Raw genomic sequence first — 18,699 nt, forward strand, 5'->3', positions numbered from 1 at the left:
CCAGCCTTTAGTCAAAGCCTACTAAGAGTGGCAGCTGGAGAGAGGGGAGATGCTTGCCACATTATCAAGCTTTGGGGTTTGCTGGTACAGAGACTAACAAGATACAAGCTAAGATACAAAAATAGGACCAACAAAAATGCTAGGCTATATTCAAACAAGTTTTAGCATGTGTAATGATACCTTCTTAACAAAATTGGGTTTTTCCTTCTTTTGTACTTTTGGTAATTTCTTTTCCTGTAGGATAGCTTCTCCTATTTATTAATTGTATAAATCAATGGGAAATTAGGCTACATATTTACAATGTTTATTTACATATAGTCTTTGAAGAAAAATCAGTTTAGTTAATTAAGACATCCCTACTATTAATTGCATTATTTTTGAATGTTATATCCTTATCTTTCTATAATTATACTTCAGGAAAACTTAATGTCAAGTTGTAAATAATGGTGGACAAGTGAATAACAATTACATTATTATGCTTGAAGTTTATAATGTATAATTAAAAGACTTTATTTGATGTTAGGCCATTGAGTATTTTTAAAGGAAAATTAGATGTATTCAGTAACATATAAACTAGACAAAATCAAATCGTATTATTAGGATAGAAGACAAGTACACATACAATAGTAAAAGCTAATTAAAATTAGCTTTCAGCAATACATTTTCTTTGTAATTGAAGTTGCTAATCATTAATTCACATTTGAGATCTTAGTGTTGGTGACTCAAAAGTATGAATTTTTTGCATATAACCTTACCTTACTCTTTGCTTTTTCATATATTTTATTCCATAGGCAGCCATATATACTAATACTTCTGGCATTCAATTAATTTTGAAGTTGTTCTTATTTGGAAAATGTACTACAGAAACAATATTTCCTAGTGAGCTATAAAATCAAGACTACCACGTAAAATGAATTTTTTAGGGAAGCTATTAAAATAGAGTGCCTTTCATATTGTTGCAACATCTGAAAGAAATAAAAGCATGCAACTGTTATTGTCTCTATTTTGTATTTTCTGTTGTTATTCCCATCATAGCTTCTAGTGTATACACCTGGTTTTGCAGCTTGAAATCATTAGCCTTATGTTAATATTTTTTTTTTTTTTTTTTTTTTTTTTTTTTGAGACGGAGTCTCGCTCTGTCGCCCAGGCTGGAGTGCAGTGGCCGGATCTCAGCTCACTGCAAGCTCCGCCTCCCGGGTTCACGCCATTCTCCGGCCTCAGCCTCCCGAGTAGCTGGGACTACAGGCGCCCGCCACCTCGCCCGGCTAGTTATGTTAATATTTTATTATTCCCTTAATTCAAGTTTTCACCTAGAAATGCTACTATTTTTTCCCTGAATTCTGGTTGTCTATCACATATTGAAGCAGATGTTCGCAAGGCCAAGTAATTTGTCTTGTATAACAGTCCAAATTGGAATATTTGGACCCCCGAAATTATTCATATTTGGACATGAATTATGTGGACTGACTACCTGTAGTGTTCAGATTAGCCAGAAGGCTTTTGTATCTTCTCTCTTCTAACTCTGTGGAAGCCTGCAAAGCATACAAACAACAGATTAAAATGGCCATTTTCATCCACCCTCCCAATTTTCTTGTTGTCATTGCTTTCAAGAGTTTTTTTTAGCAGTCAGTAGTTAAGCTATTTCATTTTATATACTTTTTGTTACCAAATATTTCTGGATTATACTATAAAACACTCACCCGGCATGCTTGAGTAATGATTTTTTTTTTTTTTTTTTTTTTTTTCGAGATGGAGTGTCACCCTGTAGCCAGGTTGGAGTACAGTGGCACAATCTCTGCTCATTGCAACCTCCAACTCCCTGGTTCAAGCATTTCTCCTGCTTCAGCCTCTCGAGTAGCTGGTATTACAGGCGTGCACCACCACGCCTGGCTAATTTTTGTATTTTTCGTAGAGACGGGGTTTCACCATGTTAGCCAGGATGGTCTCAATCTCCTGACCTTGTGATCTGCCTGCCTCAGCCTCCCAACTTGCTAGGATTACAGGCATGAGCCATCGCGTCTGGCCAAGTAATGATTTTTAATTGCTTTCTCACACACACTTATGTACACACAGTGGAAAGGAGTATTTAGTCCACAGTGGTCTTCTTATATTTCCATGTAGTCTTTACATACTTTTAAATTTTAGTTTATGTGTTGGGAAAAAAAGAAAAGACTCTATTTTGAATATATTGCCTTGCATTTTTATTCCTATGTATTGTGAGTTAGAACATAACATACTCTGTATACCTATCAGGCAAATTAATATTTACTCTGTATGAGTAATCTTTTTAGGCTGTTCACATCTACATGTCTTTGTTATTATCTGTTGAAGCTCTTCTCTGAAAAAGTCACAGGTCTCTTGGTCCTTGTGACTTGGCTTTGCATTGTTACAGGCAGATGAAGAAGGTTACAAAATGCTTGTCTAAGCGGACCTAATAGACATCTGCAGAGCTCTCCACCCCAAATCAACAGAATATACATTCTTCTCAGCACCACATCGCACTTACTCCAAAATTGACCACATAGTTGGAAGTAAAGCACTCCTCAGCAAATATAAAAGAACAGAAATTATAACAAACTGTCTCTCAGACCACAGTGCAATCAAACTAGAACTCAGGACTAAGAAACTCAATCAAAACCGCTCAACTACTTGGAAACTGAACAACCTGCTCCTGAATGACTTCTGGGTACATAACAAAATGAAGGCAGAAATAAAGATGTTCTTTGAAACCGATGAGAACAAAGATACAACATACCAGAATCTCTGGGACACACTTAAAACAGTGTGTAGAGGGAAATTTATAGCACTAAATGCCCACAAGAGAAAGCAGGAAAGATCTAAAACTGATATCACAATTAAAAGAACTAGAGAAGCAAGAGCAAACACATTCAAAAGCTAGCAGAAGGCAAGAAATAACTAAGATCAGAGCAGAACTGAAGGAGATAGAGACACAGAAAACCCTCCAAAAAATCAATGAATCTACGAGCTGGGTTTTTGAAAAGATCAACAAAATTGACAGACCACTAGCAAGACTAATAAAGAAGAAAAGAGAGAAGAATCAAATAGATGCAATAAAAAATGATAAAGGGGATATCACCACCGACCCCACAGAAATACAAACTACCATCAGAGAATACTATAAACACCTCTACACAAATAAACTAGAAAACCTAGAAGACATGGATAATTTCCTGGACACTTACAGTCTCCCAAGACTAAACCAGGAAGAAGTTGAATTCCTGAATAGACTAATAGCAGGCTCTGAAATTGAGGCAATAATTAATAGCCTACCAACCAAAAAAAGTCCAGGACCAGATGGATTCACAGCCGAATTCTACCAGAGGTACAAGGAGGAGCTGGTACCATTCCTTCTGAAACTATTCTAACCAACAGAAAAAAAGGGAATCCTCCCTAACTCATTTTATGAGGCCAACATCATCCTGATACCAAAGCCTGGCAGAGACACAACAAAAAAAGAGAATTTTAGACCAATATCCCTGATGAACATCGATGCAAAAATCCTCAATAAAATACTGGCAAACCGGATCCGACAGCATATCAAAAAGCTTATCCACCATGATCAAGTGGGCCTCATCACTGGGATGCAAGGGTGGTTCAACATACACAAATCAATAAATGTAATCCAGCATATAAACAGAACCAAAGACAACATCCACATGATTATCTCAATAGATGCAGAAAAGGCCTTTGACAAAATTCAACAGCCCTTCATGCTAAAAACGCTCAATAAATTCGGTATTGATGGAACGTATCTCAAAATAATAAGAGCTATTTATGACAGACCCACAGCCAATATCATACTGAATGGGCAAAAACTGGAAGCATTCCCTTTGAAAACTGGCACAAGACAGGGATGCCCTCTCTTACCACTCCTATTCAACATAGTGTTGGAAATTCTGGCTAGGGCAATCAGGCAAGAGAAAGAAATAAAGAGTATTCAGTTAGGAAAAGAAGAAGTCAAATTGTTCCTGTTTGCAGATGACATGATTGTATATTTAGAAAACCCCATTGTCTCAGCCCAAAATCTCCTTAAGCTGATAAGAAACTTCAGCAAAGTCTCAGGATACAAAATTAATGTGCAAAAATCACAAGCATTCTTATACACCAGTAACAGACAAACAGAGAGCCATTCACAATAGCTTCAAAGAGAATAAAATACCTAGGAATCCAACTTACAAGGGATGTAAAGGACCTCTTCAAGGAGAACTACAAACCTCTGCTCAGTGAAATAAAAGAGGACACAAACAAATGGAAGAACATACCATGCTCATGGATAGGAAGAATCAATATTGTGAAAATGGCCATACTGTTCAAGGTAATTTATAGATTCCATGCCATCCCCATTAAGCTACCAATCACTTTCTTCACAGAATTGGAAAAAACTGCTTTAAAGTTCATATGGAACCAAAAAAGAGCCTGCATTGTTAAGACAATCCTAAGCCAAAAGAACAAAGCTGGAGGCATCACGCTACCTGACTTCAAACTATATTACAAGGCTACAGTAACCAAAATAGCATGGTACTGGTACCAAAACAGAGATATAGACCAATGGAACAGAACAGAGTCCTCAGAAATAATACCACACATCTACAGCCATCTGATCTTTGACAAACCTGACAAAAACAACCAATGGGGAAAGGATTCCCTATTTAATAAATGGTGCTGAGAAAATTGGCTAGCCATAAGTAGAAAGCTGAAACTGGATCCTTTCCTTACCCCTTATACAAAAATTAATTCAAGATGGATTAGAGACTTAAATGTTAGACCTAAAACCATAAAAACCCTAGAAGAAAACCTAGGTAATACCATTCAGGACATAGGCATGGGCAAGGACTTCATGTCTAAAACACCAAAAGCAATGGCAACAAAAGCCAAAATTGACAAATGGGATCTAATTAAACTAAAGAGCTTCTGCACAGCAAAAGAAACTACCATCAGAGTGAACACGCAACCTACAGAATGGGAGAAAATTTTTGCAATCTACTCATCTGACAAAGGGCTAATATCCAGAACCTACAAAGAACTCAAACAAATTTACAAGAAAAAAACAAACAGCCCCATCAAAAAGTGAGCAAAGGATATGAACAGACACTTCTCAAAAGAAGACATTCATACAGCCAACAGACACATGAAAAAATGCTCATCATCACTTGCCATCAGAGAAATGCAAATCAAAACCACAATGAGATACCATCTCACACCAGTTAGAATGGCGATCATTAAAAAATCAGGAAACAACAGGTGCTGGAGAGGACGTGGAGAAATAGGAACACTTTACACTGTTGGTGGGACTGTAAACTAGCTCAACCATTGTGGAAAACAGTGTGGCGATTCCTCAAGGATCTAGAACTAGAAATACCATTTGACACAGCCATCCCATTACTGGGGATATACCCAAAGGATTATAAATCATGCTGCTATAAAGACACATGCACACGTATGTTTATTGCAGCACTCTTCACAATAGCAAAGACTTGGAATCAACCCAGATGTCCATCAGTGACAGACTGGATTAAGAAAATTGGCACATATACACCACGGCATACTATGCAGCCATATAAAAGGATAAAAAAGGATGAGTTTGTGTCCTTTGTAGGGACATGGATGCAGCTGGAAACCATCATTCTCAGCAAGCTATCGCAAGAACAGAAAACCAAACACCAGATGTTCTCACTCATAAGTGGGAATTGAACAATGAGATCACTTGGACACAGGAAGGGGAACATCACACACTGGGGCTTATTGTGGGGAGAGGGGAGAGAAGAGAGATAGCATTAGGAGATATACCTAATATAAATGACGAGTTAATGGGTGCAGCACACCAACATGGCACATGTATACATATGTAACAAATCTGCACGTTGTGCACATGTACCCTAGTACTTAAAGTATAATTTAAAAAATGCTTGTCTATTTGCAATCTAATATTCCACCATTTTTGCTAAATGATAGACATCTTGCAGATAAGCATTTGCTTGTAGATAGTAGTTTTCACAAGAAATCTTTAAAGTGTTGTCAGTTAAAAGAACATGAAGTCTAACTTACAGAAAAATATGTTTCGCCTTGAAAAATTAGAAAAGCCTAATCATTTTCCCAAAATATTCATACGATGATTGTGCCCTTCCCACACAGTACCTGTAACTTATGCTATGATTTGTCTGTAAAGTATCATTTGCTACAGGTAAAGATGTCACGAAAATAATTTGGCCAAACCTTCTTAATATCAGGCATGCTGCAGGTTAGTTACTTGTTTAAAACTGTGGTGTCTTCCTTTTATTTTATTTGTTTACAGACTCATAAAATGTATTATAAGACACAACTATCACTTATCTTTGTCACCCAAAGGAAATTGTATTACTTTCATCATTTGCCACAAAATTCAAGTAGAAGCACAAGTACTTCTTGGGGATGGTTGTTATGAAAACATTTAAGATACATTTGAATTGCCAGTCTTGTTATCATCAGAGAAGAAATTATTTTTTTTCATTCTGTTAGGACTATCTTTAGTTGAATTTATGCAAATAACTGTGCTCTTTAGTTGACAACAGTATACCTATACTAGCCCTGTTGTTTGCTAATGCTGTTGTTCAACTAAAAGGTGCTATCAATCCACACACTTAGTTACTAACATGATAGACAAAACTAAAAACTCCTGCTGACTCAATCTCAATTACAAATTCAAAACTACTATTAAAAGTGTGTTTTGAATATTGCAGATGTGTTTTGTTACAGAACTTTTAAGACTGTTATATAAGATTTTTTTCATGGTGGATTGAATTTAAAACTCCATTGAAATATAAATAAATAGGATCATCCACTTTTACAAAGGCTAAAATGGAGTTCTATTCTGATTCACTCAACATTAAAGTTGTGGTACAAAGAGCCTGGGTCCCATCTGCTCCAAGTAGGTGGCCCTCAAGAGTCATTAAAATTATCTTTTTAAAATTACGACTCAGCAAGAGCAATCCATTTTGTGTAGCCAGAAATTATTGTCCAAATGCCCATCTGCATGTCCTTTTAAGAAATGTAGTTCGGCAGAGGAAGTGCTGGCTCCTTGGGGAAATCATTCTCATCTTCGGCATACATATGCTGTGCTACAGTTAATCAGGCAAACTCTATTGATGTTCCTGGCACTGGGGCGTGATTGAATATTTAACAAACAAATGTTTCTGAGCCCAGAAGACAAACGGTTCAAGAGATTTGGGACTTTAAAAAAATATATATTAAGTTAAATCAAAAGGATTTTGTATTTGTTCTTCTGAGAAACAGATGAACAGATGATTGAAATGTGAAAATGGCATGACAACTTCTTTGCTACTCTGACAAATTATATGCAATTGCTGTACAGGTTTTCAGTAGCTAAATGATAAACTAAAAGGAGAAAAGTGGTTATTTTTCAACCAGATCATGGTACACTAACTTCTCATGCACATAACAGATTTATATGTTATATAGAAAAAAATTCATCCCAGAACATGTTGAGCCCAAATGAATTACACATGTGAAATCAATAAACATCATCTCTACCTTATTAAAGAGGCAAAAGCATGCCTCTTCTTCTTATAACAATGCAAAGAGAGGAATAGGGTTTTGCCAGTGCACCCACTCCTAATAAATACTGTACTTTTTAAAAATTCTCCATGTATTTCTTCTCTAAATGAGAAGCTGACCCAATGCAAATCAAAACACTACTCAAATTTAGTCTCCTATGTCATCTTGCCTTTCTCATTCATCCCAGTTTCTCTTTCGGAATCTGAAACCAGAATAAGTAGTTCTAGGGCAGCCAGGGCAAACAAGCCTTTGTACCCTGTCCAGATTCTCCAGTTATTTGTTCTTTCCATATATTTAAAATAGCATGGAAATGTATTACTGTGGAAATGCAGTGTAACCAGGAGAATGCTCACCAGGGTACACAGCTAAATCCATCTGCTTCTCGGCTGATCTCCAAACCAGAGTATATCTTAGGAAAAATGTAAGATGAATGTCCGTGTACATACTCATGAATATTTCTATGTATATAATCACTGCTCATGCCAAGCAAAGAGAAATGCTTTCCACCTGAGTAAACTGCTAGAAGGAAGAAAAGGCTGTACTCTGACCCACCGCAGATGGGAAAATACACTTCTTACCAAATGCACTGGTTTTAAGGTGTTTTCTGAATGATGTGGCAAACATCTAGTTTTCCATGCAGCCCTCTAAATTCCCAAAATGGTACATCTGAAATTCCTAAAATGACATCTACTATCTTCTACCTTATGATGTTATTACTTTTTAGGTATTATTTCTCTGTTAGACTTTATACTCTTGAAGGAGTGCCCCTGTCCTTCTTACCTGTATATCTTGTATAGTGTCTAAAAATTGCCTCACACAGAGTAGGAGCTGAATAAATATCTATTGAATTAATGTGTACTGAAAACACTTCCAGTTTCTACCTATGTCATATACAAAATAACATGTCTTCATTTTTTATGATGGAAATGAATGAGTAGAGGATCTTTTGATCACAGAAATCCCACTGCCAATTGTATATGACAATTACAGGAAAATAAACTGCAATGTTTTAAAAAATTAGAGAAGACATAGCCCTGTCTCACTACCAGACCAAATTAAAAAACATATATGCTAGTTCTACCAATACCGTCTCAGAACTAGGACTTGGGAGGTGTTTACTCTATTTTTTGTTTACCTTTTTCTGTAGACAAGACCAAACTTTTATTCTTTATCTCTATGAAAAAAAAATTGCAAGAGTCACCACTTTATTACCTAGTGATTTAGAACACTGGGCATTTTTTTCAGGTAGCTCTGACAGTCTTTCAAGTTTTCTGCCTGAAGGCAGAGTTCTTCAACCATATGAACATCCTAGGGTGCCCAGACTGGTGGGGAAGGACAAACTCACCCCATAAGTGGCCTACAGCAGAGAGGGTTGCCCAGGGCCTGCAGCTGAGGTCATGCAGGGACTGTTGCATTTGCAGAAATATTTTCACCTGTCTTATTTTTTCACTTGGGCCACAAAGCAAGGGCCCACAGATTGGCACCCAATCACCATCTTTTCTTTACCCTATCTAGAACACTGAAAGATAAGTTTCTCCATCAGTTATAAATGTGTGTGTGTGTGTCAGAAGATGAAGCTAGTGTAGACAAAGAAAATGTATGCCCAGGATGAGTACCAAGAAGAAATGTTTATAAAAGATCCTTAACAATACAGTTCTCATCCTTAGTGTACTGTAGGTACACTATTTATTAGGAGAGGGGTGTTTTTTAGTATTATTGATTATTTTAATTTACTCCTTTAGATATTTCAGTATTATATTTTTAACAGGAAAATCTCTACTTTATTTTGAAGTTTTTTTCCTATAGTCATTCCATTTTCTATAGTCATTCCTCGTTATTTATTTCAATAGGTTTTTGGGGAACAGGTGGTGTTTGGTTACATGATAAAGTTCTTTAGTGGTGATTTCTGAGGTTTCGGTGCGCCCATCACCTGAGCAGTGTACACTGTACACAATGTGTAGTCTTTTATCCTTCACACCCTTCTCACCCTTTCCCCTGAGTCCCCAAAGTCCATTGTATTATTCTTATGCCTTTGCACTCTCATAGTTTAGTTCCCACTTATGAGTGACAGCATACAATATTTGACTTTCCATTCTTGAGTTACTTCACTTAAAATAATGGTCTCCAATTCCATCCAAGTTGCTGCAAATGCCATTATTTTGTTCCTTTTTATGTCTGAGTGGTATCCCATGGTGTGTGTGTGTATATGTATATATACATATATATACACATACATATATATCACATTTTCTTTATCCACTCGTTGATTGATGGGCATTTGGGCTGGTTACACATTTTTACAGTTGTGAATCATGCTGCTATAAACATGCGTGTGCAAGTATCTTTTTTGTGTAATGACTTATTTTCCTCTGGGTAGATACCCAGTAGTGGAATTGCTGGATCAAATGATAATTCTGCTTTTAGCTCTTTAAGGAATCTCCACACTGTTTTCCATAGTGGTTGTACTAGTTTACATTCCCATTGTTGATGAGAATGTAAAACCTCTTGTAAGAGGTTTTAAGACCCAAGTGTACGAGAGGACTTCAAAAAGTTAATGGAAAATGCCTATTATGAGAAAACTATACATTGATTTTAAAAAAATACACCAAAATAAACATGTACTAACTTATTATAACATGTCTGAACAGAATCTAGTTTGGAGCACTAAGGAAGGATAAGACATCAGTTTGAAAACAATCCCTTTTCAGAGCAATATGAATTCTGCTAAAATTGAAGCAAAAACCGATATCAAATTTATGGTGAAACTTGGATGGAAGAATGGTAAAATCATTGTTGCCTTGCAAAAAGCTTATGAGGACAATGCCCCCAAAGAAATCAGCAGTTTACAAACTTGTTTCAAGAAGGGATGAAACAATGTTAAAGATGAAGCCCTCAATGGCAGGCCATCCACATCAATTTGTGAGGAAAAAATAATTTTATTCATGCCCTAATTGAAGAGGATGAAGACTAACAGCAGAAACAATAGACAACACCATTGACATCTCAATTAGTTCAGCTTACATAATTCTGACTGAAAAATTAAAGTTAAGCAATCCACTCAATGGGTGCCAAAATCATTGTGCCCAGATCACCTGCAGACAAGAGCGGAACTTTCAATGGAAATTTCAAACAAGTGGGATCAAGATCCTGAAGCATTTCATTGAAGAATTGTAACAGGAGAAGAAACATGGCTTTACCACTATGATCCTGAAGACAAAGCACAATCAGAGCAATAGCCACCAAGAGGTGGGAGTGGCCCAGTCAAAGCACAAGTGGACCAGTCAGCAGCAAAGGTCATGGCAATGGTTTTGGGCATTGCTCAAGGCATTTTGCTTGTTGACTTTTCGAAGGGTGAAAGAACAAGAACATCTGCTTATTATAAGAGTGGGTTGAGAAGTTAGCCGAAGCTTTGGCTGAAAAACACCCACAAAAGCTTCCCCACAGTCTTTCTCCACCACGACAATGCTCCTGCTCACTCCTTTCATCAAAAAAGGTCAATTTTGCAAGAGTTTTGTTGGGAAATTATTAGGTATCCACCTTATAACCCTGATTTGGCTCCTTCTGACTCCTTTTTGTTTTATAATCTTAAAAATCTTTAAGAGGCACCCTTTTTTTCAGTTAATAATATAAAAAAAAGACTGCATTGGCGTGGTTATATTCCCAGCATCCTCAGTTTCTTAGGGATGGACTAAATGGCTAGCATCATGGCTTACAAAAGTGACTTGACCTTGGTGGAACTTATGTTGAGAAATAAAGTTTATATTTTTTATTTTTATCTTTTAATTTCCTGGAGCTTTTTGAAGTCCAACCTTGGAACTTTCTTGAGAGCACAGTTGTCTGCTAATCTCAACTACATTTCACAAGAAGAAAAAAATATAACGGGGCAGGGGTTAGGGATCTCATACTCTGTGTAAGAGACTGCAAGAATTACTCAGTATGACGTACTTTGCCTTTGACATACTGACTTGAATTCTCAAACCAGTCCAGCTTCTCTATCATCACTGCCATTGCCTTAATTCAGGCACCTCAATAATCCTAATAACAACAATACAATAGTCTACTGATTGGCCTCCAGTTCTACTGTCTCCACAAGCCAACCCAGACACTCTACAAACAGTAGCCATAAACATGTACCCATGCCTTCTATTGTGTGTCATTGTGACATTCCCCTGCTTCACACAGTGACTCCTCTTTGCCTTCAGAATACAGTCCCTGGATGGCAGGGATTATGTTCTGGTCTATCATTACACTCCAAGCATCTGTAGCACCTAGATGAACTTGGCCCGTGATGAGGAAGAAAGGAAGACAGAATAGTGAATAAGCTAGATCCCCTGTAATTAAAAGCTTTTGTAGATCTCTCCCTTGTCCCTTGTCCAACCGAGAGCAAACTCTCTCACTTTTACCCATGCTTCACTTCTGTAAGGAAGATTTCACCAGAGATTGTAATCATTATGTTGAGTGTCTATGATGGTCAAACATTCAGGAAGAAATTGAACAGTCCAATCAGTCACCCAAATATTTGTTTTTAAAATGCCAACCCTTAGAAATAATTAGATGCTGGGTTCTGTATGTCTATAAATTGAAGGGTGAAGGAATAGCTTACTGAAACTGAATGTTAAGATACGCATTGTCAGACACCAAATAATGTCTTCAAAATGTTCTCTGCTTTTTTGTTTTTTCTCTATTCTAAGTTTATCATTTCACATCCATTTATTATATTTTTTGTTTGGTTGGTTGTTTTTTGTTTGTTTGTTTGTTTGTTTTTAGATGGAGTTTCGCTCTTGTTGCCCAGGCTGGGGTACAATGGTGCGATCTCGCCTCACTGCAACCTCCGCCTCCCGGGTTCAAGCGATTCTCCTGCCTCGGCCTCCCGAGTGGCTGGGATTACAGGCATGCATCACCACACCCAGCTAATTTTGTATTTTTTTTAGTAGAGACGGGGTTTCTCCATGTTTGTTAGGCTGGTCTCGAACTCCCAACCTCAGGTGATCCACCTGCCTTGGCCTCCCAAGGTGCTGGGATTACAGGCATGAGCCACTGTGCCCCGCCATATATATTTCAATAAATTAGTCAAATTGGAAGAATCTACCATGACAAGTACATGCAGTGATCACACAGTTTAAATGTATTATTTTATAACATAAAAATCTATCAATTGAAATAGCACTACATTTCTCATTTTCGTTATCTACTTTCATTACCATTGATTTCATGTTTGTAATTCTTCCTTTATCAGATTTTTTAAATTTAAACTTTTGCATTTCTATGGATAATCACAGAACCATGGACTTGTAAAATTATTGTAGCTTTCATTGTCAGCTTTCCAAGTATTTATATTTAATGAGGTTCACATTTTGTGGAAAAATACCTTTCTAAAACTAAAATTTTCAGTAAGAAAAATACTTTATAAAACATGTTCCATTATCTATTGCTCTTGAAAAACAAAACTGCCCTACAATAAGGTAAAAATGCTTCCCTAGGCCCACTTGTATTTATTAATAGAGTACCATTTCTCTGCTTAAGTAGGCTAAATACCGTAAGTTCTAGTTATTTCTTTTTCCATGGAGTTAACTTATCAGAAAGTCAAAGTATAGGATTCTTAGATGTTTTAGATGACTTGCTCTGGATTCTCTTCTTTTAGACATTTTTACTTCTTAAATGTTCTCTTGTTATTCATGAGTTAAAAATATGCCTTATCCAGACCAAATACTATATAGCAGGACATTTTAGCAAATGGTTTATACCTATTTGCATTGCTACTTTTAGTTACTCATGTTTTTCTTTGCCGATTAAAGTAAAATCTACATATACATGCTTTTGCTTTATTCATAGAAAATATGAATTTATTAAGAACTTGTACTCAGTAACTTATTCACTGCAAATTTCTGCTCAAAATGATTTTTACTTTGTTCCCCAACATAGGGTGACCACAGTATCCAGGGTTCTCGAGGCCCAACAACTGGTCCTTCGGAGTTAACTCAGTTAACATCAGAGAGCCTGCTGGGGGAGGCTGCAAAGCAGACAAGTAAGGAATATCTAAAGAGCGCCTACACAGAAGCAGGAGCAACAGAAAGCCAGGATTCCTCGGCAGAGCAAATAGATAGAAACAACTTTCAAATGAGTTTGTTGCCTACAACATGCTTTTCTCCAACTGGAAGAAGGTGTGGATCCTGTCAGAAAACTCCAGACCCTGTAATCAAAGCGAAGGACCTACCAGCCCAGCAAGTGCCAGCTTCACTAAACAAAACCTCCCTGAAAGAAATCTCAGGGGAAAGGCTGAGCTCGATCCCCGAAGCATCTGTAAGTGGTTCCGTGTGGTTTACAGATGCTGGCAATGCATCCTGCTGTGTTCCGTTCTGTTGCACACATGTTTTTAGCAGTATCTCTTTTTCATCATTTGGGTGATCAGTATTGTATTTTCTTTCTTATTCTAATGTGTTTTAGTTTGGTAACAGCAGCTGTTAAAGAGTCTACTGCACATCCCAAGGATAATAGAATACCTCATGTTTTTAATGAGAAAGATAATTATGTAATTTTCATCATAGCAGTTATTTTATTTTCTAGTTACTTCCCATAATTTGTAGTTATCACTGCCTGCAAATTATAAATGATGATCTTATTTTTCAGCGAAAAGCTTGCCAGTAAAATTGACAAATTTTCAATAACAATCTACATTAGGAGCCGTAAAAACATCATTATTCTATTCACTTTCTGGTCTCTCTACAGCAGTTCCCCAAATAATAAATGATATGAGTGAAGGTTAACAGTAAAGCAGTGTCATCGAATAAATCCCTCAGCTACTTTGGTGGCTGTATTCATGTCCATCAGATTGAGTTTTTCCTTCCTATATTAGTACTTTTCTTCCTTCAATTCCCCTATAAGCTGCACTTAGAAACTAGAAAACAAATGAGGCTATGCAGAACAAATGACATGTATATTCCATTTTTTAAAACATTAAAGATTTTCTTTATGTTTCATGTCCTAAATATTCTGTGGGTGTTGCATTGTAAAGTTTTGGTTCAATTATGTTCTAAGCAAGTTAGAGTGGATTAATTGTTACCTGGCATAGGTAGTAGATATATTCATCATTATCATCAGCAAAATAGAAGTGGCTAATATTTTGTGAACATTGATCATGTGCCAGTCACTGTGCCAAGCCCTGTTCCATGAAGTACTCCACTTAATCCTCACAGCAACCCTGCAAGATAAGGGCTGCCATTATTCGCACATCATTTTCAGATAAGGAAACTTAAGTTTAGAATGGTTATGCAGTTTGTTCAAGGACAACAGCTAGTTAGTTGAGGAGGGACAACTTGAATCTAGATGCTGACTCTAGAACTGTTGCCCATATCCAGCCTGCTATGCGGCATAAACATGGGTTAAGTCTTGTAGAACTGATGCCTCTCTCAAGAAACATCCAAAGATAGAACTCAAATGTGTTCCTCTTTTTCGATCACATGCATGTGTGCGCTTGTCTTTGTATGTGTTTTTGTACATGAGAAAATAGTAAATCACTTAATCTAGTGAAAATGTATTTGCTTTGTGGTGATTTAGGATGAAAGTTGTCAGTAATTTTTTGCATGTTTTTCATTTTTGAAAACTTTTGTAAAACAAACATTCTTGCTCCACCTAATTGTAATTTTTTTCCTTTGGTTATGCTAATGAATTTGAGTGTAGCTAATAGACTAGCCTTATAGATTTATTCTATGGTACTGCTTCACTTGACTGCAGCCAATACTGGGCTGCCAAAAACAGAAACAAAGCAAGTCTTTGAGAAGCATTCCAGTTAGGTTCCTCCCTAATTTCTTGTCCACTACCTTCTATTAGATAGAGTCTGTCATCCTGTATATCCAAAAACTTAATGATTTTCGATCGTTTTATTTTTTCTGTAGAAGTAGAACCAGTGCACAAAGATAAGTTTGGAAACTTCAGGCACAAATGAACTTGAAGTACTCAACAAAGTACACTACCTAAAAAATAGTTCTCTCTAATAATACCAGGAAATAATAAAAGGAACAAAGAGACCAAAGTTTGGAGGAAGAGCCAGGGACTTACTCTCACCTGTTATCTTCATTTAAGAGGCTTTTCTGATAAGACAGTTTCCAGAACCCACAAAGCACAAGCCTGGTATGTCTCTTCTTCCTCAAAAGAACGCTATGAGAATACTCATTCCATTTTACGTTAAGGAGACTGACTCAGAGCAATCATTTCAAAGGGATGAAGAAGGGGAAGGAACTTAATCTTTGAGGGGTTAAAGGTATAAAGGCCTTGCTTCCCATACGTGCAGAGAAGTTTGAACTCAGTATCAAAACTCAGACCAATAAAATGTTGTGTCTCAGCTGGGTGTGGTGGCTGACACCTGTAATCCCAGCACTTTGGGCAGCTGAGGCAGGAGGATCACTGGAGCCCAGGAGTTGGAGACAGCCTGGTCAACAGAGTAAGACCTCTTCTCTACAAAAAAAAAAATAAAGAAAAAAAAATTTTTTTCACATGATGATATGCACCTGTAGTCCCAGCTACTTGGAAGGCTGAGATAGGAGGAATTTTTGAGCCCGGGAGTTCAAGGCTGCACTGAGCCATGATCACACCACTACACTCCAGCCTGGATGACAGGCAAGACCTTGTCTCAAAAAAAAAAAAAAGAAAAAAAAAAAAAGTTGTATCTCGGCCCACATGAACATTACCATCTATGGCTCACATTTGTGAATGTGATCATCTTAGTTTAACAGGATACAAAATAATTGAAGTCATAAAGCAGTGCGCCTCATTTCAAAGCAAATTTACAATGAGAATGGAGTGTTCTTCCATAGACACCTTTTAGACAACAGCATTTTCTCCACTTGGTATTTGCAGCTAAGAATCTATGAAAATGAGTTTCCTCAGAGTGCTGTATGCTTACTAACTCACAAAGGGATTTTTCCCCAGATCCCAGAGACCCATGGGGTGACTTTTTAAAAATAACTACTTTATTGAGACTAAATTCACACAACATAGAATTCATCCTCTTAAAGTGTACAATTCACTGGTTTTTAGTGTGTTCACAGAGTTGTGCAACCATCACCACTATCTAATTTTAGATCATTTTCAGCATCCCAAAAGAAGCCCCATACCCAGTAGTAGTTACTCCCCATTACTCCTCCCCATAAACTCTTGACAACCACTAATTTATTTTTTGTCTGTATGGATTTGCCTATTCTGGACATTTCATATAAATAGAATCATATAGTATGTGGCCTTTTGTGTATGACCGCTTTCATTTAGCATACTGTTTTCAAGATTCATCCATGTTGCATCACTTCATTCCTTTTTACACCTGAACCCATGGTATGGATATGCCGTATTTGTTCATTCATTTATCAGTTGATGGACATCTGAGTGGTGTCTACTTTTTGGCAGTTATGAATGATACTGTTATGAATATTTGTGTGCAAGTTTTCACCTGGGTATATGTTTTCAATACTCTTGAGTATATACACCTAGGAGTGGAATTTCTGGGTCATATGGAACTCTATGTTTAACTTTTGAGGAAATGCCAAACTTTCTCCAAAGTAGCTGCACCATTTTACATTCCAACCAGGAATGCACAAGGGTTCCAGTGTCTCCGTGTCCTAGTCAATGTTTCTTGTCTATTTTTTACATTAAGGCCTTTCTAGTGGGTGTGAAGTGGTATCTTACTGTAATTTTGATATCCATTTCCCTCATGACTAATGATGTTGAGCATCTTCTCATGTGCTCATTAGCCATTTGCATATCTCTTTTGGAGAAATGCATATTCAAATCCTTGGCCTATTTTTAAATTGAGTTGTCTTTTTATTGTTCAGTTGTAGGAGTTCTTTATATTTATTTTAGGTAAAAGTCCCTTATTAGATATATGATTTGCAGTTATTTTCTTTTATTCTGTGGGTTTTCTATGCATTTCTTTATGATGTCTTTTGAAGCACAAAAGTTTTTAATTTTGATGAAATTCAGTTTACCTATTTTTTTTTCTTCTGTTGCTTGTGCACTTGGTATTGTAGCTATGAAACAACTGCCTAATCCAAGGCCACAAAGATTTATTCCTGTGTTTTCTTCTAAGCATTTTATAACTTTAGCTTTTAAGTTTATTTCTATGATCTATTTTGATCTAATTTTTTTTTTCTTTTTATTATTATTATTATTGTTATTATACTTTAAGTTCTAGGGTACATGTGCATAACGTGCAGGTTTGTTACATATGTATACTTGTGCCATGTTGCTGTGCTGCACCCATCAACTCGTCAGCACCCATCAACTCGTCATTTACATCAGGTATAACTCCCAATGCAATCCCTCCCCCCTCCCCCCTCCCCCCTCCCCATGATAGGCCCCAGTGTGTGATGTTCCCCTTCCCGAGTCCAAGTGATCTCATTGTTCAATTCCCACCTATGAGTGAGAACATGCGGTGTTTGGTTTTCTGTTCTTGTAATAGTTTGCTAAGAATGATGGTTTCCAGCTGCATCCATGTCCCTACAAAGGACACAAACTCATCCTTTTTTATGGCTGCATAGTATTCCATGGTATATATGTGCCACATTTTCTTAATCCAGTCTGTCACTGATGGACATTTGGGTTGATTCCAAGTCTTTGCTATTGTGAATAGTGCTGCAATAAACATACGTGTGCATGTGTCTTTATAGCAGCATGATTTATAATCCTTTGGGTATATACCCAGTAATGGGATGGCTGGGTCATATGGTACATCTAGTTCTAGATCCTTGAGGAATCGCCATACTGTTTTCCATAATGGTTGAACTAGTTTACAATCCCACCAACAGTGTAAAAATGTTCCTATTTCTCCACATCCTCTCCAGCACCTGTTGTTTCCTGACTTTTTAATGATCGCCATTCTAACTGGTGTGAGATGGTATCTCATTGTGGTTTTGATTTGCATTTCTCTGATGGCCAGTGATGATGAGCATTTTTTCATGTGTCTGTTGGCTGTATGAATGTCTTCTTTTGAGAAGTGTCTGTTCATATCCTTTGCCCACTTTTTGATGGGGTTGTTTGTTTTTTTCTTGTAAATTTGTTTGAGTTCTTTGTAGGTTCTGGATATTAGCCCTTTGTCAGATGAGTAGATTGCAAAAATTTTCTCCCATTCTGTAGGTTGCC

The 18,699-nt window shown here is 37.0% G+C and overlaps 1 protein-coding gene and 1 long non-coding RNA gene across 6 annotated transcripts in view; one reads left to right on the forward strand and one right to left on the reverse strand.

Annotated features, from left to right (window-relative positions):
* C2H3orf67 (chromosome 2 C3orf67 homolog) overlaps positions 1-18,699 on the forward strand; it is a 309,119-nt gene that overhangs the window by 202,359 nt on the left and 88,061 nt on the right. For 4 of the 5 annotated variants that reach the window (XM_025377409.1, XM_025377408.1, XM_025377410.1 and 1 more), the window contains one exon: positions 13,495-13,872. The exons of the other annotated variant lie outside the window; for it this stretch is intronic. In XM_025377409.1, coding sequence (XP_025233194.1) covers positions 13,495-13,872 — 378 coding nt within the window. The remainder of the gene's footprint in view (positions 1-13,494; positions 13,873-18,699) is intronic. 5 annotated transcript variants of the gene reach the window in all.
* LOC112619454 overlaps positions 1-18,699 on the reverse strand; it is a 215,470-nt gene that overhangs the window by 171,477 nt on the left and 25,294 nt on the right. The gene's annotated exons all lie outside the window — the stretch shown is intronic.

Source organism: Theropithecus gelada, chromosome 2, assembly GCF_003255815.1.
Source record: "Theropithecus gelada isolate Dixy chromosome 2, Tgel_1.0, whole genome shotgun sequence".
Lineage (NCBI taxonomy): Eukaryota > Metazoa > Chordata > Mammalia > Primates > Cercopithecidae > Theropithecus > Theropithecus gelada.